The 22,512-nt window shown below is 43.9% G+C and overlaps 1 protein-coding gene across 1 annotated transcript; it reads left to right on the top strand.

Annotated features, from left to right (window-relative positions):
- Window positions 1-955: 955 nt before the first annotated feature.
- On the top strand, window positions 956-17,589 carry KBTBD11 (kelch repeat and BTB domain containing 11). Its single transcript, XM_057431700.1, has 3 exons — window positions 956-1,388; window positions 14,922-15,053; window positions 15,480-17,589. The coding sequence occupies exon 3, from the start codon at window positions 15,555-15,557 to the stop codon at window positions 17,319-17,321; it is 1,767 nt and encodes a 588-aa protein (XP_057287683.1). The 5' UTR covers window positions 956-1,388; window positions 14,922-15,053; window positions 15,480-15,554; the 3' UTR covers window positions 17,322-17,589.
- Window positions 17,590-22,512: the final 4,923 nt, after the last annotated feature.

Consider the following 22,512-nt stretch of genomic DNA (forward strand, 5'->3'; position numbering starts at 1 on the left):
AGCACTTGAGTGTATTAAGGGCTAACTCAACACCTATGAGTTTTAGCACAACTAAAGGAAAAAGGTAAGATTAATGGGACAAAATGAATGGGAAGACACCCAATCATGCTTAACCATCACCACTATGATGCTGGAAGAACATACACCCCCAATGGTTACATTGCCAACACATTGGAAATGAACGGTCAGGTTTGGAAATGAATGGTCAGGTTAATTTGAGAGAGGAGACTAGTAGCTTTGCAAGTCTGCTCAGGAGTGTCTCCACTTGCTGGGCGGCTGCAGGAGAACCAGTCTGACGGGACCCTGGAGTCAGTGGAATGAGAGAAAAAGAAAAGCTGCAGATGAACAGTGTTTGGAGACAGCAGTATCATAGGAAAACTATACATTGCAATGGCAACATGATACATCCAGGCACCAGCAATGGTTCAGAAAGGCTTAGATAGCACAGTGTCAGTGCCTACTACCCTGGTAGAAGTCAGATTGTGGCCCGCAGTGGGACTTGAGCTAAGTACCAGCGACTGCACTGGGTGCAGATCCAGGGTACAAGTAATATAACACGAGGGCTTTTTTCAAGAAACTGGGAAATGGGTTTAATTCTGGGAATCCCGATGACGGCCTCAGCGTTGAAGAGCAGGACAAAATGGGAGCCTGACACAAACTGCAGTCAAACGGAACCCACCTGGCCTCTACCTCGCTGTGTCTCCGCGGGCAGAAACCCGAACAACCCAACAGCTGCGGTTGGAAACCCTCCCGCAGCGAGAGACGGGGAGCGCCCAGGCGAGGTGGGAGGCCGGGCTGCCGGAGGGGCCGTGGTCAGCCGGGCCGCCGTGCCCATCAGGCCGCCGCTGCAGCAAACCACACGGGCCCTGCCTTAGGAAGGGGAGCAGCAGTTACCTCAGGAACTGCTTTCCCCACCCCGCTATGAGGTGAGGACCCGCCGTTTCGCCGCCCGGCGGCGCCAGGAGGGAGTTTCTCCTCAGCAGGGGCAGGTGGGGCCGTTCTGCCGCCTGCCCCGCCTCACCGCAGCGAGGGAGCGCGGACACCCGGCCCGGAGCGCCGTCGCTTCCCGCTTCAGGGGCTGCCCCTTGCCGGGCGCTGCTGCGAGCAACAGGTCCGTGCTTTTTCCTCCCTCCGCCAGTGCGGGAGTGTGTCAGGCGAACAAAGGGGCTGAGCGCGGCCCCGCGTCCCCTCCACGCAGCGGCCGCCCGGCCCCTGTGCTTCAGCCATTTGCGTCGCCTGGCATCGCACCGCCGCTTCCCCAGCACCGCTTCTCCTTCCCAGCTTCCCCTACCAGCTCCGACTCCAACCGCCGCTGCGCTGCAGGCAGCGAGGCGGCGTGGAGGGAGCTTCCCCAGAGCGACGTGGGGCTCGCCGGCCGTCACCCAGAGGTAAGCCCCTGCCTGCCGGGAGAAAAGGAAGAGGCAGCGCGGCGGCGGGCCGGGAAGGGGGTCGGACACGTCTAGGAGGCGGGGGGCCGCGGCTGCAGACTCGGGACATGCCCGACCCCCTCCGGGCTCCCCGCCTCGGAGCCTCCGGGGAGAATCGATTCCGGTATCTGCCCATAGCTGAGGTAAAATAGGCGCCGCGGAGAGAACGGTAGCCGTGTGGGGAGGTTCGGAGCACCCTCAGGTTTAATAGTGCTTTTCCCTCAGTACCCCTTAAACCATCTCCCTGGAAGAGAAGTCCAAGCATATATCCGTATCCCTTCTCTGTATGTCGCAGAGGAGCCAAACGTGATGCCTGCGTATTTTGTTTTCCTGCTGACCTACTAAAAATCTGAATGACTCTTTACAATAGCGTATAGAAATGTTTAACAGCATCAGATTGCTTCCCGCTATAAATTCTTCATGGCGTGCTTCCCCATCCTATTAAAAACACATGAGAGGTGTGAGCCCTGGGTGTACACACGAGTGCATGGCTTTGCAGGGTGGAAGATGCTTGAATAAAAGTCCTACTGAGTTTCGTTTGTCCAAAGCTCATATTTTTTTTTTATGTGTGGTCCTTTAAAGCAAAAAAAAAAAAAGAAAAAGCAAAAGACAGCTCCCAGACCCAAACTTACAGATGGCAGAAATTGATAGTATTAGATCCTATAGCCAACTTTTTTCACCTATCTAGGAGAAATAAAACCTTCTAGAAATAATATTATATAAAGCTTTTCCACATCAATAGAAAATTAGAACAAAAAGCTAGAAAAAAGTAGGGCAATAAAAAAATAGAATAGCAATAAAATAGAGCAATCTTTTTATATGATCTGAGAAGCTAAAGAGCTCCGTTTTTCAGACTTAACCATCTGTCTCCCAGAAATTAAATGGAATGTTTATGGAAAATAGTAATTATATTGTCAGTAGTATTGACAAAACAATATGTGCTCCCCTGGTTTAACTCTGGCTCATCCTGCCTGTTCTGCATTCTTCTCTTCCCAGCACCCATCACAGAGCATTTATTCACTCTTTAATTAGGACATCCAGTGCATGCCAGTGGGATCCTCCAGTCATCCACTGCTAATGGCAGTTTCTGATGAGAACCTGCCAAGAGCCCAGGACTGGTCCCTTGCCTGCCCCAGTTCCCCCCAGTCTGCATGGCCTTGCTCCTGGCAGTAGTGACACTGAAGTCACGGTGACTCTTTTAGGAGATGGAGCTCACAGGACTGTGCCTTGTTAATATCAAAAGATTGAAATCCTTAATAGCTTCCTTTCTTCTATGAATGCTTTGCTTGCATTGCTTTTCAGTGTAACAAATCGTCCAAATAGATGGACAGATCTGAAATGTCCATAAATATTAGAGCACCATTACTTGGCAGGAACATTCAATGAAAGCCATTAACTGGCTTTACTATAATAAAGCAGGATTATAGTATTGGGGCTGGCCTGGGTTACTATAAAGACAGTGATGTGGTTAGATGACTGGATCCAGATCCTACTTAGCAGGGGTTTTGGCATCCTATAGTATCTTGTTGCAAGAGGGTATTAGGGGCAGCTGGCTGCTAAAGAAGGGTGTAATAAAACAAGAAAGGAAATCCTGCAATTTCTTCTAATGTAGAATTAACATTTTTTCTTTTTTTTTTCCTGGTGAGATCCTGTATGGATTTTGCAGGAATTTTGCTATTTATCCCTTCTGAGAGTTTCTGTAGCATTGCAGTTAGGCTATCTCTTTCCTGTGAACAGAATTTGAGAAGTTATTTTATACCACTTCACATCCTTGAAAATGCCCATGTAAAAAAATGAGCTCATTTTCGTTGTGTTTTGATCTCGTTAGTCTTCTCAGGACATGACACTTTTATATCTGCTGGGTTACTTTTCAATGGAATTGTCATCATCTATTCTTTCCTGCTTCTGTTTTGGTCTCAGTGTTGTTTTGTCAGAGAACAGGCATGATTAGTTCCTTTCATTGACAAAGAATTACTTTATGGTAGCTCAGGATTTGACAACCAGATGAACCTAATGCATGACTGATCTGTCACTGGGTGGGAAGGGATCCTGCTCCTTCCCTAGCCTGGGACATACATTATTGCCAGCTTCCTTGTGCCGGCACTAGTAACCATGTGATGGTACAGTGAATGGATAGAGATTTTGCCTTCCTCCTGCAGTTAATGAAGCAAGCACTCAAGTTGACATATGTCAATGTTGGTATTATGAGTGGTGGTCCTAGTCCTGTGACCAGAGCATTTAAATCTGCATGTAACTCTGCAGGATCAGTACCGTACATTGGTGTGTGTTTTCCTTAGATAGCGTTAGCAATTAAGTGGCATTTTTTCTGTCCTTATCCTAAAATGCTACTTGGATGCTAACCATCAATTCTGGCTTTGAACAAGTTACAGGACTGGGTCATTATTGTATATGGGTGATTGAGTGTTAATGCAACAAAGAGTTGGCTGGGTCCTTCGTTCTGCACTGCATGTTTGGTACTTTCTAGAGTCTTACTCATCATCAGTGAGGATAGTAGGAATTCGTGATCGGTTAGATCAGTTTATTTAATGCAAGGCAAGCTAAAATAAAACATCCAGTAGTTCCACGGATTTTGCACTCTGGCAGGGAGAAGAAAGATGTGTCCCATAAATGCTTTTCAGGTGCAAGGTTTCATGAACTGCCATTGCTATGCCTCTGGCTAAACCAGACAGGTGGACAACCATTTTTTATTCACTCAAACACATCAGAAACCACAACCTTTCCATACAAATCCACATAAATTGGACAAGCGGTTTCCATGCTGTTGTGTTGTCTGTCACAACATGATTTGCATTAATTAATAGTATTGAAGTTACCTTACACGTGCACATTCACAGATTAGCACAAGCTGTTTGTTGTTTTTCTGGACACTGATTCCTCCAGAAGTATTTTGAGGAGTAAGGTTTGCATATGGATCTCAAAGTGCTGGAAGGCTCCTGGATTCCTGAATCATTTCAGCCCATCAACATGTCAGAGATCTGCAGTGTTTTTCTTCCTTTTCCATTTTTTTTTGTTTTTTTCCTTGGAAGCAGCTCTGCTTTCCTCTCCCTCTCTTGTAAGTAGATTGGAAGAACAGTCCCCAAGCTCTGGAGATAAACTATTATTTCTGTGACCCATATTTTGAAGTATTGGGAAGAACCAAAAGCCAGCCCTTTGCTACAGGAACAGCGTGTGAACAACAGATGTTCTGATTCTGTCAGTCAAAGACAAATCTTTTTATGGTAGAGCTCTTCTCTTATCCTGTAGCTTTCTTTCAGCTCTCCTTTACTGCAGCTCCCCCCATTGCCTCAGTTAAAAAAAAAGCTACACGTACATACACATTTGATTGTACAGTTGTGGTGAGTTGACCGTGGCTGCATGCCACATGCCCACCAAAGCTGCTCTGTCACTCTCCAGAGGAAAGAAAAAAGCTCGTGGGTTGAGATAAGGACAGGGACAGATCACTCGCCAGTTACCATCATGAGCAAAACACACTTGGGGAAATTAATGTAATTTATTACTAATGAAATCAGAGTAGGATAATGAAAAATCTAAAAACACCTTCCCCCCACCCCTCTTCTTCCTATGCGCAACTTCACTCTCAGTTTTCTCTACCTCCCCCCAAGTGGTGCAGTGGGTTGGGGTCAGTCTATCACACATTGTTTCTGCTGTTCCTTTCCTCCTCAAAGGAAGGACTCTTCACAGTCTTTCCTTGCTCCAGCCTGGGGTCCCTCCCACAGGAGACAGTCCTCCAGAATTCCTCCAACAGACTACAGTTCTTCATGGTGTGGGTCCCTTCCACAGGGTGCAGTCCTGCAGGAGCAGACTTCTCCAGCATGGGTTCCTCTTTCCACTGGGCCACAGGTCTTGCCAGGAGCCTGCTCCAGTGGGGACTTCCCCAGGGGTCACAGCCCTGCTCTGGCATGGGGTCCTCCTACAGAGGTGTTAATTGCTGTTGCTGATGGTCTTGGTCTTGGTCATTGGTGGATCCATCTTCCAGCCAGCTGGCATTTGCTCTGTTGAACACAGGAGAAGCTTATAGCAGCTTCTCACAGAAGCCACCCCTGTACCCCCTTGCTGCCAAAACCTTGCCATGCAAACCCAGTACAGCACTGTAGGAAATCCAGATGCTCATATAGTTAATGGGAATTTTCCCTTGACTGCAACGGGGATGGGATTTAAAGTGATGTCAGACTCTGGCTTTATCAAAAAGCTCTGTGAAACTTAGGTGGAAATTTCTAGCTGCAGGCTACTAGCACAAGCCTCATTCTCTCCAAAGCCATGGAAGTGGGCAGTACACAGATACCTTCTTGATTAGTAACAACTGATAATAAGAGTTCTGAAGGAGTTTGGTTTTCACAGCAGATACAGAAACAATAAATAAAGTGAAATGTCACGGAGAGAAGAGTGTTCATGTGTATTCATCTGATAAAATTCAATGTATTCTTTGTTGCTTTTGGGCAACAGAGTGTCTATGAGATTTTTACAGTCAGTTAGTGCCATGTGTCCCAAGAAGTTTACACTGTAATATAGGAAACGGAGAGAAGAGAAACCATAGTTGAATCTCTGCTTCTCACACATCCCAAATCACAATCATAAAACTAAACAAGAAGACAGATGATTTGTTCTTCTTGAGCAGAACAATGCTTTGACTTAATTCAGCCAGAAGTTATTGGCTTGGTACAAGAGTAAAATTCTTTGGCCTGTTCTTGCAGGAATAAGATTAGCTAACCAGACAGTCTTTTCTGTCCTTTAATTTCAGGCATCTGAACTGTTACCTATCTGGCCTGCTAAGAAAAAAAAAAAAAAAAATCGCCAGAGGTATTAAATTGCTTGCACTGATTTCTAGAAGTAAAAGTTCGGTATAGTCAGAGAAATCAGTGCAGCCAGAAGGTCTTTGCCTGAACACCCAGACTCAGCATATGAAATTCATATTATGGTAAAAAAAAATGTGTCCAATGCAGAAGGTGTCAGGCCATAGCAGTAACAGTATTTTAATAGAAGCCCATTGTATTTCTATCTTTGAATGACCAGCAACTGTTACTTTCTAGCAATGTAAATAACATCCATTACAGCCAGTTTTCTCTTCTTCCCCTGTTCAGTTCTGATGACCACATGTTGCCTTGTATTTTGTTAAGCCCCTAGATACATAGCTGTTGTGCTGCTAAAAGCATTCCCATTGCTTGGTGAGATCTGTGCTGACAGCCTGTAGGTACTTCTGGTAGTAAAGTCTTGCCACAGAAGTACATATGACTCTCTAGCATGTGTGTCTGCTCTGAGATCAGCAAAAGCATTTTTCAGTCCTAGCACAAGCCAGAATGGCTTGGATCTCCAGACAGTGTAACTGAGCCCTGCCCCACCCAAGACAATGGGAATAAGTACGGGAAGTTCTTTTTCATCAGGGAACAGAGCCCAGGATACTTCTTTCTCTCTCTCTGTAACTTCTTTTTTTCTTGTTTCTGTGAAAAGTAATACGGTTTCAGTCTGAAGGACAGTAACCCTTCTTTCACTGTCTTGATGATTTGGGCACTGAGTTGACATTTGAAGCTTTTAATCCTTTCAAACAAAGGAAGGAGCATCATCAGGTTTCTCATGGGGCATGGTCAGAGCTCTAACCATTGTAGAGAAAGGTGAAGTAGCAACAAGAGTCAGTACTGCTGTCTTTTAAAATAATTTAGGTTTATTTTTGAGAGGATTTTTGGCTGAGGTACTCAAAGCAAGAACTGACACCTCCTGACCACAAAAGGTAAGCATTTCATCACCATAGTCTTCGGTGTTTTTCTACTGGCTAGCCCTTGGTAGTTCTTGTATGCCATTATTTGAAGATGCCAACCAATTGGCATCAAACTGTACCCACACAATGCATAAGGGTACAGAACCTGTCCATGTGTTCCAGATTCCATTCCAGGAGCTGGTTTCAGGTAGATCAGCAGTACTTTACAGCTCAGACACACAACATCTGTCTCTGCCCTTGCAGGAGAACTGGGAAGTGCATCCCACTCACCTCTGGGATCAGTTCTGTGTAGGAATATGGCCCCATGTCTCTCCACATTGGCCTGGTTTCCATGAAATAATAAATAAAAGAAGTCAAGCTGCCATGAGTAATAGTTAGCAGTTAGAGGCCTAACAGGAAACTCCACCAGCAGCATTTATGCCGCAGCAGAAAGAAGTCTATGCAAGCTAAATCTTTTCCTCCTTCCAGATTAGGGCTGTCATGCTGGAGTTTTTTCTTGCTATCTCATCTGGCTGTCTTAGGTCTTGTATTTCTGTTGCATTACCATCTGCTGGATAAAACTTCCCTCAGAGTCAGCCTTTGCCATGCTTACCATTGCAGCATGTCTCTCCATCTTTGAAACCAGTCCAAAGTCTGTGTAGAGATAATGTCTGCAGAAACCTGGAACTATTTTGTAAATCTAACTAGATGTAGTGTAATTTCTATCTGCAGCTAGAATGACTGTAAACCTTAAGTTTGAAAAAGTATCTGGGCAAAGAAACAATATATGATCTCCAAAAATGAGAAGGGTACCATTCACTGTGTATCTGAAGGACCTCTGCCTTTCTAAGCATTGTTTACTTAACTCATCAAGAAATGAATGAGCCTGTTCAGTCTTTAAAAGTGAGTCTTTTCTTCTCTTACGTACCTGATTCCAAGTTTGCCTGGGAAAAGATGTGATTTAATTATTCCCTCTCATAGAAGTTTTCCTTTTGCTTTCTTTTACTAGGCATAATGTTGGCTTTCCTTTGAAATCTATTGTTTTCTTAAATTCTGTCTTTCTCAAGCTCAGTGGTGACATACTTTGGCAGATTTCTGGTGCTTTGAGCTCTTTAATCTGTATGTCTTTTCCATAATGATATTAAAAGCAAAATCCAGCTTTATTTTAAAACAAGGAACTTAATTTCCATCAAATTAATTGGCCCATCTTCTTTATCAAATGCATAACATAGCAGGTATGTTGCAAGAATGCGGTATGTTCATGGAGATCAAATGCTCTTCTGGATTACAAAACCAAGCCTGTTATTTGCAAAAATCTATCTGAAGAAATCTGCTGGTTTGTTTGACTTTTCTCTCAGTGGATATTCTCATCCCCCTTTATTAGTACCAACATTGCCAAAGTGTTCTTGGAGACTCTGAACATGTTTGCAATTATTTATTTGTTGACAATGCAGTTTAATGCTGAGAAACATTTCTGCTATAGACATTACAGCAGTTAATTGCACTAACACTCAAGGCTTTTAATCAGCACAAGCTGATGCTTTGCTTGAGGTTAGTAGTTCTGGTGTATGGCAATTTCCAGAATTCAAGGTCAGAAAGAATCACTAGATCAACTAGTCTGCTCCTGTCAAATTTCATTCCCCCTGTACTCCCAAGTGCCTTCCAGCAAGGCACACACTCCTGATCTGCTTCATCGCATAAGAATAAGGGTTTTCCCATATCAGATCAAATGTCCTTCTAGTCTAATGTCCTGCCTCACACTTGGACCATAATCCAGTATTGAAATAAGTGTGTAGCAGAGTAAAAATATGTGTTTCCTCGTGGGATACTGCTTCATCTCTGAATATTAATACTTTAACCATTTTCCACTTCAGGATCCTACTAAGATGGACACAGTTTTAGAGTTTAGCATGTATTTTGTCACTTAAATAGATTGCCTTCCTCGAGCCCTTTCCTCACTTTCTCATTAGTCAATGTGGATTTCAGTGTCCACAATATGCTATGGTAGGGTTGTTTTTTTTTACTTCGTCCCTCAGTAGTGTAAATATTTTGCTTTGTTTATGCTATGCTTCTCCCCCTTGGTTTGTTTAAGGCTTTCTCCATTAGCCTAAGCAAGCTATTAGTATGCAGAGTTTTCATGTGCCTACACTTGTGCGCCCTCATCAAGTCACAGAGCAAGCATACCAACCCTGAAGTGTCAGCACTGCATTTCTCAGGCTTACTAAGGCTTGCTCTACCTGTTCTCCAAGCTACTAGCACAAGCAGCCTTCTCTCCAAAGCTGTGGAACTGTGGCATCAACTGTGAGCTGATGCCTAAGGTAGGTATCATCTTTTTGCTTGGGAGCTGGCTCAAGAGTGGTGTACACTATGTGGAGACAGAGTAAGCTCATGTCTGGTTGCAGAGTGCTGTTGCAAGTCTCTCACTGAAGTGTTTTTCTATAGCTCTCAAATAATTTGGTACTTTTATCTGTCTGAAATCCTCCCAGATTTCAAAATGCTACTACAAAAATGTAAAGCCTAGAATATCCATCCATCTGTAGGTGAAAGGTAACCTTTTCCCAGTATACACATTCAAGGACTGCATCCATCTTTTCAGCTGTATCATTGTGCTGGTATGTTATGCACAGCTGTACACTGTATGTGCAGAGCTTTATACAGCATACACAGCTGTATATATAATGTTAGATGCGTCCTGATACAATGGAAGTAACCAGTCTTTGGTTTATCACAGACACAACCACGTGCTCTCTCATTATCTAGGACTGTAATTAGGAGGTCATGTCTAGAGGTAGCACCAGTTCTCCATGAAAGGTTTTGTTTTGTGCAGTGTGGTATTGCTGTGCCATTATCTTCTGATCTGTAGCACATTGGTGATGAAGACATCACATCAGCCCTGGAGTTTTCCCTGAAGCTATTGTAATTACTCAAAATCTTGTTTATGACTGTTCTTTTCTTGTTAGTCTTTCTTTCTTCTAAGAGATACTGGAGAGGACTTGCACTTAACCTGTGCTATGCTTGCTTTTGTGGGAGTGTTATTTCCTTTTTGGTGTGTGAACTCCTGAGAGACACTGCTCCTCCCTACTTGTGAAGAGTCTAAACTGGAAGGAACTCAAAAGGATAGCTTCCTTTTTAGAGATTGTCTCTATTGATAGTACTCTTAAGAAACCTTTTCTCTGATCATAATGACTGCTTAGAACGTGTATATTTTTAGTTCAGATTTGCTAACTATAATATTGATTTCATCAGGCTTTCAATAATATTTTTATTATGACTTACTTCCTCTCTCTCTTCCTCCCTGTCCAGACACACACAGACTTTTCTTCCTCTGAGTTTCTGATGAAAAACTGCTGCCCACATATTTCTTGTATGGCCTGTAATCATAAGCTGTATTTCTTAAATGTTTATTTATCTTTATGGTTGTATGAAAATTAATGCAGTTAAGAGATAAAAACATTCATACCTCCATTACATGTGAGAAAATGACAGCACCTTGAGATGTCACAAGGAAGCTGCGTAGACAAGTTAGTATTGGATACAGAAGACATACATCCATCCACACTAGGATTGTATTGTAACCCAAACTTTGAGAACCCCTAATTTAAAAAGGGAAAAAACAAAACAACAACAACAAAAAAAAAAAAAAAAGGAATTTATTTCCTGCAATTTTTCTTAAGGTGTGGCACTGAAAGACAATTCTTTCTTTCTTTCCTACAAGCAGGAGGTTAATCAAGCAGTCAAGATCTAGAGTTTAAATGCGTAATAGGATGCAAGTATTCAAGTGCTTCAGGCCCTTTCAGAGAAGTCCCATCTCAATGCTCCTGTTTTCTCCAGTGATGAAGACTATGAAGAGACCATTTCCCCCCCCCTACCCCTCCCAAGTTTCAAAGATCTGCTCAATGGGCAGCATAAAACCAGAATGTATTTATAATTATGCAAACCTCTCTACACTTGACTGTGCCCTCTAGAAGTCTAGAAGACCCAGCATTCAAGGCTGAGCTGGATGTCTTTGCACTGGCCAGTTCTACTTTTAACAGTCATCTTCTAGTTTTTAAAATAAATACAAGCAATGTTTTCTCTCTTTTGATTATCCTACCTCTTTGGATTACTTAGTCATCTCAATCAGATGATGCTCCTGTCCTGAGGAAATTCTCTACTGGGATGAAATTTGGCAGAACAAGTTTTTGCAAAAAGCATTTCCTGGACTGAGGTGGAGCAGAATGGCATTCTGTCAGTTCTGATGTAGTGTCTCTTGGGGAAGATAGCCTGCTTATGTAAATTCGAGTTATGGTAGGGAAAGCACTACTTTCATTAACCCTGAGACTGAGTCAACGCAGTTTTCATTTGTGAACTGGAAAGCAGTAACTCAATCCCTCCTACACGTGCATATTCCACAGAGAAAGTGGGTCTTGCTAGAGGACAGGGTCAAAGGTTGTTGGCACTGCATTAAAAAAAAAAGAAAAAAGAACAAAAAAGAAGAAAAAAAAACAAGCATTTAATTGGATTTTATCAGAACTGCCAAATGAATGCAGTGCCAGGAAACTACCTGCAGCTCTTCATTACAGTTGCTCTGTCAGAAAAAGCTGTGCGGCTTTATCTGTGCTGTTACTTGAGCAATGTCTCACAGCATCTGAGGTTGGGGCCACACATCCAGGATATTGTGTGTCACTGCCAAGTCTGTAAATATAGTTCATGTCTGTTGGCAGTTCTTCTGTCCATTAATATTACATCATCCCTAGACCAAACCCATGATAATGAAAACAGTTTTAGTCCAAGTAATTCAGCTTCTGACTTAAAAGTCCCCAGTATAAAAGGTGACATCAGTCCACAGATGCCCTGTACTCTAAACAGCTTGCTTCCTTTTCCAGTACCAGTTCTGTTTGGGAATTTTTGATAAAGGTTCTAAAGTCAAACTTGTTTTAAGCCAAATGAGATTGTTAGGAGCTCAGATTGTTTTGAATCAGCACAGCTATCAAGTATCTTCTGTGATTCTGTATTTTTTGAGTGTTCTGTGTCACCAGAACAGCACTACAACTCTTTGATCTCTGTTGATAAGAAACAAATGAAGGAGTTCAGTATTGTATTTCCATCAGCCTCTTTCAGCTTCCTGTTTTATACTAAATCCATGACCTTTTAACTCAGATCGGCCATGTTGCTCAATAATGGGAAGGTTCCACCATTCTCTGAATTGTTTTTTCAGCTTCATCGTTGTGTAATTCCTGCACTTTGTTTTCAGCTAGACAAAAGTTCTGAGATTGCTGGAGCAGTCATTGCTCTGTCATTGACAAAGTCCTCCAAACCCTCTTACATCTTTCCTAAGTCTTCAAGCTTCCCTCTAGAGTTCCTTGTTGCCTAAATTGCATGCAGTGCTTTGATTTGAGTCTTTCTCATATTCAACATGAATTTCAACATACTCTTGGTAGTTAGCTTTAAATATACCAGAAGATATTATTCTTCAGAATTCTGCTGCTTGCCATTAGCAAGCAGTACCATCAGTCCTTCCTCCTTGTGATTCCTCAAGATGTTAACAAAGGTGTTTTGTAAGGACTAACTGTGGTGGGTGGAAAGCTTCTTAATAACATTTCAGTGTCGAGGCAAAGGAAGACGTCTAAGCAGAGCAGACATCTGAATATGGGAAAAGGTGTGATTAGTGTGTTTGTGAAGGATCTCGCCCTTTTTATTTTCATTAGGCACGAAAGTTGAAAAGATCACTTGTTCTGGATGCTGGTTTTAACAACTTTGATATCTAACTGGTGATTTTCTTTCGAGATACAGTGCAGGAAATACATTTCACCATTTGGAGACACTATTGGATTACAGCTACTGGTTTTGACTTCTTACATGTAGTCACTCACGCTTTTTATTTTTGGTAGCATTCTCTTTCATTCTTTCTTGTTTCTCCTGTAAAATCAAGCAGTAGACTGAGAGCTTGGCACTATCTGAAGCTGCTCCTTCCTTCTTGTAAAGGGGGTACATAAGTAGGAGAAGTCAGAAGTGGTCTCAGAAGTGAGGGATGTCTGAATCCAGGAAAGACAGTGAGAGCAATGGGGGAAAGTCTGTTAGCACTCTTTGCATGTTCATAATTGAGGGCAGGCTCTCTAGAGCTGTAGCAGGGTAAGGATTGAGTATCAGGGTACTCAGCCCAAGAAAGAGCAGAGGAGATGTAAAATGTTTCAATTGCTTATGTTACAAATTATATACTGATAGCAATTTTCTTAATGTAACAGGACATCAGAGCAGCACCACATCATTCTAGGTGTTTTTCTAACCATCTCTATTTGGCCTTTGTCATTTTGCCACTGTCAGTTACAGCAGCAGTTCTTGAACAAAGCTAGATCAGGGCTCTAGAAGGCCTGGAGCAGAAAGCAGATTTATCTCAATGTCTGCAGCATAATGCATCAGGATTAAAATGACTACATAGTGAATTCAGTACTGTGAAGACTTACTGAAAACCAAAATCACATCAACAGGGATGTTGCCCCATTTAAAGTATTAATGAATCAGTATATCTTCCACAGACACACTGAGTGTCTACACAGATCACTGCATTTCTCCTTGTCTAGTTAAAGCTACAGAAAAGTCAGCAAAACCTAACCTACCGAGTTTTGGTTTGGACCTCAGAAAATATGCCACTAAGGCTTTCCAAAGTTCATAAAATGTCACAGAAAGTTCCAAAATGCCATTTTTTTTAAACACCTGGATGAGAAATACAAGGTTTGTGAAATCTACTAATTCAAGTAAAGAGTTTCTAAATGCTGTTCAAACCTTGTTATGGTTTCCAGGGCTCTAATATCCTGAAATCAAACCTCAGTATTGATTTCTTGGCTAACTGAATGTGATCAAATGTAGTAGGAAGTCCTTCACAGGGCAAGTGTAAAAAATAAAAACCTGTAAGAAGAAAACTGATCCTGTCATTTAAGTGAAGTTTGCTTGTGCAAGTATGGGCTTCTAGGTTTTATGTCAATGTCATGAGTGTCCTGACAATGTCACTTACCAATTATGCTTTCATTAAGAAAAATCAGAAAGTTAGATTTTCCTAATATTAATTTAATAGGGTAAATAAATCCTCTCTGCTGAAAGGAACTCACAAGGTATATTTTACATAGAAATGAGTGTTCCTTGAGGATGGGAAAAACCTGTCAACAGGGATCTTAATGGAAATTAGTAACCTCCTTTAAAAAAGAATCAGAGCTACAGATACTTATTAAATGAAATTAAGTACAATTTGACAATTTTCATGCATCATTCATGCAAACTTAAACCGAGCCTGGGAAATGTGTAAACAAACAACGAGGCAAACAAACAGCACTTTGTGAAATTCTAAAAGCTACATTTGTGAAATGGTGATACAACTGGGTGGTGATTGTGTTGACAGGGACTAACCTACTCACAGTCATGCCCTGTACCCTGCCATTTTCCCAGAAGAAACTTCATGTTCTAATTATCTATTGTAATTTTTGCTCGCTTCTACTTTTTATTAACAGAAATCTTTCAGACGTCTTTCAGACATGAACCAGTCCCTATGAAGTCTGATTTACATGTCACTAATACGTTACAGCTACACACACTGTTATGTACATGCCAGATTGCTTTTGTCATGACAACACAAAAAACCTTTTGATGTATTTTGTAAACAGTTTGAATCTATTAGCATACTCTGGTCACTTTAGGATACTGTAGATATCCTGTTAAAAGAAACATGGCTCTAATAGTCCTAAACTTCTGAGTGAGCTGAAAATCTATCAAGTTTAAAACTAATCAGCTGTTTTAAACTTTCTTTTAAACAGGGAGAATGCGTATGAGGAGCAGTGATACGAAGAAACCTTCACAAAGGTCATGTAAAGAAAAACTTGGCTAGTGGGGAATCTCCTTCCAGAGCAGATTGCAGCCACTACCTTCCACTGAAGTAGTTGCACAAGGTGAATAAATTATGACGGTACTCCCAAGTACCTGCCTGTAAAGGATGTTTTTCCTCATTGCCAAGCGCAGCGTAGGGACCAGTTGCCATGAAAAAGATGCAGTGCGTACAAACTGCTTCACATTTTTCCATGGCAACAGGAAAACGAGAATTGCTTTTCAGGCTGTTGGGGTGCTCATCGGGGCGATATCCCCTCCCCTCCCCAGAAAGAGGCCGTGTTTTCGGGGGTGACCTAGTGCAGTTAGCCCCGGGCAGCGGGAGGCGGCAGACCTGCAGGACGGATCCTCCAGGGAAAGGAGAAACGCGGGTTTAGCCCCGGAAACCAGACGCAGCCCCTCCTGCGAGAGCGGCGGCTCTGTGTTAAGCCGGAATAGCGGGGAGGCGGGCTGGGCTGCGGGAAGCTGAGCGCTCTCCGGTTTCCCCGCAGGTGATGGCCGCCCCGCTGCGGCCCGGAGCCCTCCTCACGGGCGCGGCTCGGCGCCGCCACAGCTAGCGCGCATCCATGGAGGGCAGCAGTGCCGCGGAGGAAGAGGAGAGCGGGGCCGGGCCCGGCGCCCCGCCGCCGCCACCGCCTCCCACCCCGGCCGCCCCCTGCGGCTTCAGCTCCTCCCTCTGCTTCAGCGCCACCGCAGCCGAGCCGCAGCCGCCTGCTGCTGGGGGCCGGGTGGTGGAGAGCCAGTGGGAGATCAACAACGCCGCCTGCCAGCCGGAGGAGGAGGAAGAGGCGGTAGGGACGCTAGACCGTCCGGCGGAGGAGCCCGATCTGGTCATCGAGGTTTCGGGGCGTCGCATCCGGGCGCACAAGTCGGTGCTGGCGGCCAAGAGTGACTACTTTCGTGCCCGCGCCTCACGGGACGTCCTGCGTGTGAAGGGAGTGAGCTACGGGGCACTACGGCTCCTCATCGACTATGTGTACACGGCCCGCATGGGCGAGGTGCGGCACGACAACCTGGCCGAGGTGGTGAGCGGCGCCCGCGTCCTCCAGATGCCCTGTGCCCTGCACTGTGCCGCCGAGGCCATGCGTGCCCAGCTCCGCCTCAGCAACTGCTACCAGCTCCTCTGCCTGGCCAAGAAGCAGCGGCTGGCGGAACTGCGGGAAGCTGCCTACCGCTTCATGAGCGATCACTACCTGGAGGTGCTGCGGGAGCCCAGTGTCTACGGCCGTCTCAGTGGCACTGAGCGGGACCTTATCCTGCAGCGGCGCATGGAAGCCGGCCGGCCCTGCTTGTTGGTGGCCGAGGTCAGCGATGCTTTTGAGCGGCCAGGTGGTAGCAGCCGGCCACAGAGCCGGGAGAGCAGCCGGCCACAGAGCCCCTCCTCCGTGGTGTCACTGGAGGAGAGTGGCTCCCTCATCCACTGCTACCAGGAGGCCAGTGGTGAGTGGAGGGTGCTGACGCGCCTGCCTGAGGAGGCCAATGCTAAGGGCTGTGCCATGTGTGTCCTCCACAACTACCTCTTCCTAGCTGGGGGCATCATGGTGGGGCCAGCAGGTGGTGAGTCCCGGGCCCGACTTTCTGACAAGGTCTTCTGCTACAACCCCCTAACTGATACCTGGAGCCAGGTGCGGCCACTGGCTCAGCCCCGCTCGCAGCTCAAGCTGCTGGCCCTGGACGGTTACCTCTATGCTGTGGGGGGTGAGTGCCTCTTCACTGTGGAGAGGTATGACCCACGGGCAGACCGCTGGAGCCCTGTGGCACCCCTGCCCAAGGGTGCCTTCGCCGTAGCTCATGAGGCCACCACCTGCAACGGGGAGATCTATGTATCAGGAGGCTCCCTCTTCTACCGCCTGCTCAAGTATGACCCCAAACGTGATGAGTGGCAGGAGTGCCCTTACAACAGCAGCCGCCGGCGCTCTGCTGACATGGTGGCCTTCAAGAGTTTCATCTATCGCTTCGATGTGAGCAGTGGCCGTGGTGGGGAGCAGGGCCCAGGTGGTGGGAGTGGCGGTGGTGTTGAAGTTTTCCGGTACAATACAGTGGCCAAGCGCTGGAGACAGTGTGCCAGCCTGCGGCCCAGTGGTGGCCCCATCCAGCCCTTCCGCTGTGCCCCCTTGGGCAACACCATCTACTGTGTCAACCGGACCGGCACCCTCCGCTTCAACCTAGCCCAGGATGGTGAGGTGGAAGCAGATGGTGGGCTCAAGGGCACCTTTGATGGAGAGCTTCTTAAAGCTCCGTTGGATGCCAAGGGTGTCCTCCTACCCTTTGTGCTCACTCTCCCCGAGAGGCTGGACAAAACAGGGGACCAGGAGGGCTCCCTCCCACTGTGAGGTGGCCAGCCTGGTTCTGGCTTCCCAAGTGGGGAGCGGGATTGCAGCTGTGGGGGAGTACAAACTCCCCCCTGCAGAGGGGACCCTCTCTGCCATGTTGCAGAGAGAGGGGACTCCCCCTTTTCTCCTCTCTGCTCCCAAGATGTTGAACTGGAGCTACTTGGTTGTAACACATCTGGTATTTGCTGTGCTTTGTGTGAAAAGCCAAGCACATGAAAGGAAAAGCTGCTATAAAAAGGATGACCTCTGGGTTATGTTTGTGCCAATTCCCAATTCCCAATCTGAGAAAAAAAAACAAACCAACTTCTTTACACCTGGATTTCTGAAAGATTCCTGACAACAGTGTCATAATGGGATGTTACTGATAGTATTGGTTGCGTGTTTACACGTAATTGCAGTCTGGGCTGGAGCTTTTTCTGCCATTTGTTTTCCTTCTTTCTGGGATTATAGGGAGGGATAAACACAGCATAGTTTAGCTGCATTTGTTTTTAGGTTAAACCAACTATTTCCTGTGCTAGAAAAGTATAGGAAGAACATCTCCATCACAGCCTTTCATTTCTGGTGCAATAGAAGCTTTAAGGAAGACGTGGCACTGTGTGGTCCCAGGAATTTCAACCACAAAATGATTTAACAGATACCAGACTTAAAGTTTTAAGTAACACAAATGTGTGCCACATGTTTATATTTGGAATAAACAAAAATAAACAGAAAAAGGCAAGTTACCTTTTTAAAATGTGGCATATCAGATATGAAATGTTGATATGTTCTTTATTTGAAACAGGCAATGGTTTCTGTATAGAAAGTCATAATTTTATTACCTTTTTTATCAGAGATTTTAAATTATAACAGAAAAGAACTGAAGCTGTTCAGACTGCAACTGATTGACATGGCCATGTATGCCATTAGAACTGGGAGAAATACTTTGTACTTCAAGCTGCTCTTTAATTAACTGCAGGTCAAGGAAGATTAACCTAAACCAAATGTAAATTCTTTGAAACTGACTGCAGACGGCTTAAATATCTCACTGTGTGTTAAGTATCCTGTGTCAAGAGGCTTTTCCAACTTACTGCAAGACCATCAGAGAAGGACATGGAAAACAGGAATGTGCTACACATGTTGATTGTATTGTGCACTAGCATGATGCTATTTCCCTATCTTTTGGTTAAGAGACTGCTTTATTTATTTCACTCCAATGATTGCTGTAATCAGTAACTCATTAATTACAGTATGTGCTGACAGCATATGCTGTCATTGAGATTCTGAACCACCCAAGAGCACTGTTTGTGGAGTACCATCCTAATGAGATGAAACCATACAAAGCTTCTTGCTGTCTGTGGGAAGTGGGGGTGTACTTTTTGTCATGTTACTCAGAACTGAAAAAGTGTAAACCATGTAAACCGTCTACACAGACAGACTATATTGAAAAGGGCACATGGATTTATTTTATACATTTTATATAAGAAAAAAATCCATAGGAAAGGCAAATGTTTTATCTTTATGGTAAATCACTGAGAAACCTTTTCTGAAAAAAAAAAAAATCAATGTTTTTGCTGGTATATTGCTATATATTCAGCCTGGAACTGGCACGCACTGTGGAAGGGAATTGTTTATATTCAAAGCTGTAGCATAGATTCATATTTTAGAATGACATAGGGACCTTACATCAAAAAAAGCAGTTCTTTTTATGTTTTATGACAATGTTTCTGTTAAACAGGACATTAGTGTTCCTTTACATTACTGCTAGTTCCAAATGAAGGCAGCAGGCTCTGTCCTAAGAGACACCATCATCACAAAAAAGAATAGTGGAGTTTACAGGTACTTCCTTCCTTCACTTTCATGTGTTTTTTTTTTTTTAATTTTCTTCTTTTCCTCTGTCTTGCATGGGAGTTTAATGCAGCTGAGCTGGTTAGCCATCCTGTAGAAAACAGTGGTCTACTCCTAAAAGTTCTTAGCCAAGCAAACCTATTTCCTAGTGGGCTACCTAAAGCATCAGCTACGTAAGAGCTATAGGCCTGAAGAGTATGATGCTTAACTTAGCCTCAGTACAGGTTGGTGCAGCGGAATTTAATACCATTCACTGAATGATGGACTTAATTCGCAGACAAAAAATCTTGGAAATATTGACTCTAAATTAAATTACAGCATTGTAGCTTGAGCAGGAGAGAGAATCTGTGTTTGCCTTCAATATGTTAACTGTGGAAAGTATTTCAAGCTGTGTAGTGAAACACTTGTGTATGTCTTCAGTTTAACTATGCGCCTACTAGTCCAGATTTTGAATTAGCAGAGTCACCAGGAACACACAAGGAAATGTCTATCTTTCAACGTAATACAATTTCATAGTTCAAAATACTACGTACTATATAGTTCTTATACTACAACATAGTGATGAATCAAGCCAGCTGTTGCATTCCTATTAAGCATTTATTAAAATGAGTTTTGGGAAGTCACCATGATTTAAACTGCAAAAAGTATGTCACAGAACTATAGAACCATAGAATGGTTTGGGTTGGAAGAGACCTTAAAACTCATCTAGTTCCAACCCCCTGCCATGGGCAGAGACACATTCCATGACACCAGATTGCTCAAAGTCCCCTTGAACCTAGCGTTGAGCACTGCCAGGGATGAGGCAGCCGCAGCTTCTCTGGGCAACCTCTGCCAGTGTCTCACCACCCTTACAGGAAGTAATTTCCTCCTAATATCTAATCTACATCTCCCCTCTTTCAGACATCCATGAAAGAATGAAATATATCCTTTCTCCCAGTATTTTTTTGCTGTACACCATGAAGAACAAATTTGGAAATAATCTTTGCAGTAATAAGCATTCTGTGAACCTGCAGTGGTTAGTATTTTTGCTAGCTCCTGTTATTAGAAAAGGCTGAATCAAGTGCTTACCCACTTTCACTGTTTACACTGTGTAAATGAGGGCAGAGTCTGGTCTTCATTAGTAGCTGTCTGTCAAACCTGTTTCCTTTGTGTGTTCTCTGCATAATCACAGCCTGATGATTGACAACAGAGGCATGTTGCTAGCCAGGTTTCCTACTGTGTGGCCTCTGTTTTCTCCCTGGTGAGCCTGAGGCAGGTTTGCTGAGTTGTTTTTTTCTCCTAGCTATATCTTCAGCATATCCAAAAACCCCCACCAAACCTGGGTGCTAACACGAGAATTTAGAAATTCAGGTGTTTGAAAATCAACATTGTCATTCCAGAATTCTTCACAACCACTATCTCTTTGACATGCAAAGGTTCTCTTCTGTCCATACAGAGCTGCTCACCTCTGAGTAGTTACCCACCTATCAAGCTACTGCCTCAACTCCTTTGAGACTAGATGGGATCTGGAAGCTTCTGGTTTAGTATGGTTTTATGGTGCCAGCTAAAGGGCCAGCCCATCGCTCCTTCTCCTCCCCCCCCCCTCTCCTCCCCCCCCAAATTGTGTTTGCATATATGTTGCTTTTAAAACAGAGCTATTTTATCTACTAGCCCAAAGGCTACTGTGTTTGCATTGGAACATAAAATCTCAGAAATCATTGAGGTAGGGGAATTCAAACCCTCATCCTCACTGACTGATCTGAAACTAGATGGAGAGACATAGTCCTCTCTACTGTCTATCTTCTCCATGAATCTAGTCCCCTTCTCCCACTATTAATAGGATGTGCGGAAGAGTTTTTCTGCTTCCTCCTTCCCAGAGTACTCCTGTTTTCATGGTCATCTGCCACAGGATGCTTGCTTGAATTCCCGCAAGCTGAGTAAGGACTGAACTCAGGCCTCCCACTTCATGTGTGTATGTTCTTAACTCTAGATGACTAGAAGAGGAGTGTTGGGACCGCCTCCTGTGGCTCTTTTTCATGCAAATTCTCCAAAAGTGCGCATAGGCTTCTGCGCAGCAAGGTCTGGGTAGATTCCAGGCTCCAGCTCTTTGGTGGGTAATTCAGGACACATTTAGTACATGTTACTGCAATTGGGCAAGTTTTCTTGTGGGGAAAGCTTTTCCAGGCTCTGTATTTAGGGTTGCCAGTCTGAGCAGGAATGCCAGGCACTGCACTGGAAGGCCAAGCAGGTAACTGGGGTGCTTCTCATAGCTGACACCTTGGTAAAGAGGCACTGCAGTGCCTGACATGGAAATGCTGAAAGCCTTCATCACATCTAAAACTGAATCCCCGTTTCAACATAGAAACAAGCCATCTTAGCAAATGCTAATAACAGATGGAACTTAAGTATTTCCATAATAAAAAGAGATTTTAGTTGCAACAAAGGCACGTGTAAAAATTCTGTTTACACTTGGAAACTAAGTCAAAGGAATAATTGGCAAAAGAATAACCCTATTTGATCAAGAGAGGCACTGTTAAGCAACATGGGAAGGATGCTAATCATACCCTATTTGTGAATACAGTTGTGCAGTAGGTGATGTAAATTCTGTCCACAAAAAAATTCTATGTAAGTAAGTAAGTACCTGGTAAAATTTAAAGTGATAAAAGAATAAATTATTCACATGAAGCTGTAACTCTCCTGTGCCGTTTGATTGGTTCTCAGTGTTGTATTCCCATTATTGCTATTCATGAGGAGCTATTGCTTTTCCAGCTTTCCAGGGTCCATTCCATTGACTGCTCCATAGCTGTGTTACCCTTCATTATCGCAGAACTTGACAGTGGTACCAGAGTGATTTGCTTTTTGTCTCCACTGACATGTAGTGCTTTCTACTTGAATGAACCTATAAGATTTAGACAGAATTGTATCTTTGGGCTTTTGTTTTTCAGTGGCATTGCTCCTGGGAAGCTTAAGAAAGTACAAGAAGGGATATAGTGGTACCTTTGAGCAGTTGTAGTAACAAGGATTTAATGAATTTGGTTCTTTGTCTGCCATTATACTGCATACTAGAGTTGCACTGGATTTAACAGAACATCGCTGTGCAGCTGTTAGGAGTATGAGCCTGGGTATTATTGTAGCAAAATATGTTTTTATTTAAGTATATTTACTGCCTCAGCTACTACTCTGAGATAATTTAATGCAAGTTTGTAACAGTTCCACACATTTAGTAGACTACTGGAACTATTCTGGCTTTACATAACTGTTAATAAAGGCAGAGACTGACACACAAGTTAAGAAAATTGTGCACTCAGAATATTATAATCACACACTTTTTATTTGCTTTGGCCTACTGAATGCTGAGAGCTGGTGGAACGAATCTGTCAAAAATAGG

This window comes from Pezoporus wallicus, unplaced genomic scaffold (assembly GCF_028554395.1).
Source record: "Pezoporus wallicus isolate ANWC-B61680 ecotype Strahan unplaced genomic scaffold, APGP_CSIRO_Pwel_v1 contig_161, whole genome shotgun sequence".
Classification (NCBI taxonomy): domain Eukaryota; kingdom Metazoa; phylum Chordata; class Aves; order Psittaciformes; family Psittacidae; genus Pezoporus; species Pezoporus wallicus.

Coding starts and splice junctions, on each gene's coding strand:
- KBTBD11 (XM_057431700.1), top strand. CDS start 15,555: ATGGAGGGCAGCAGTGCCGCGGAGGAAGAGGAGAGCGGGGCCGGGCCC.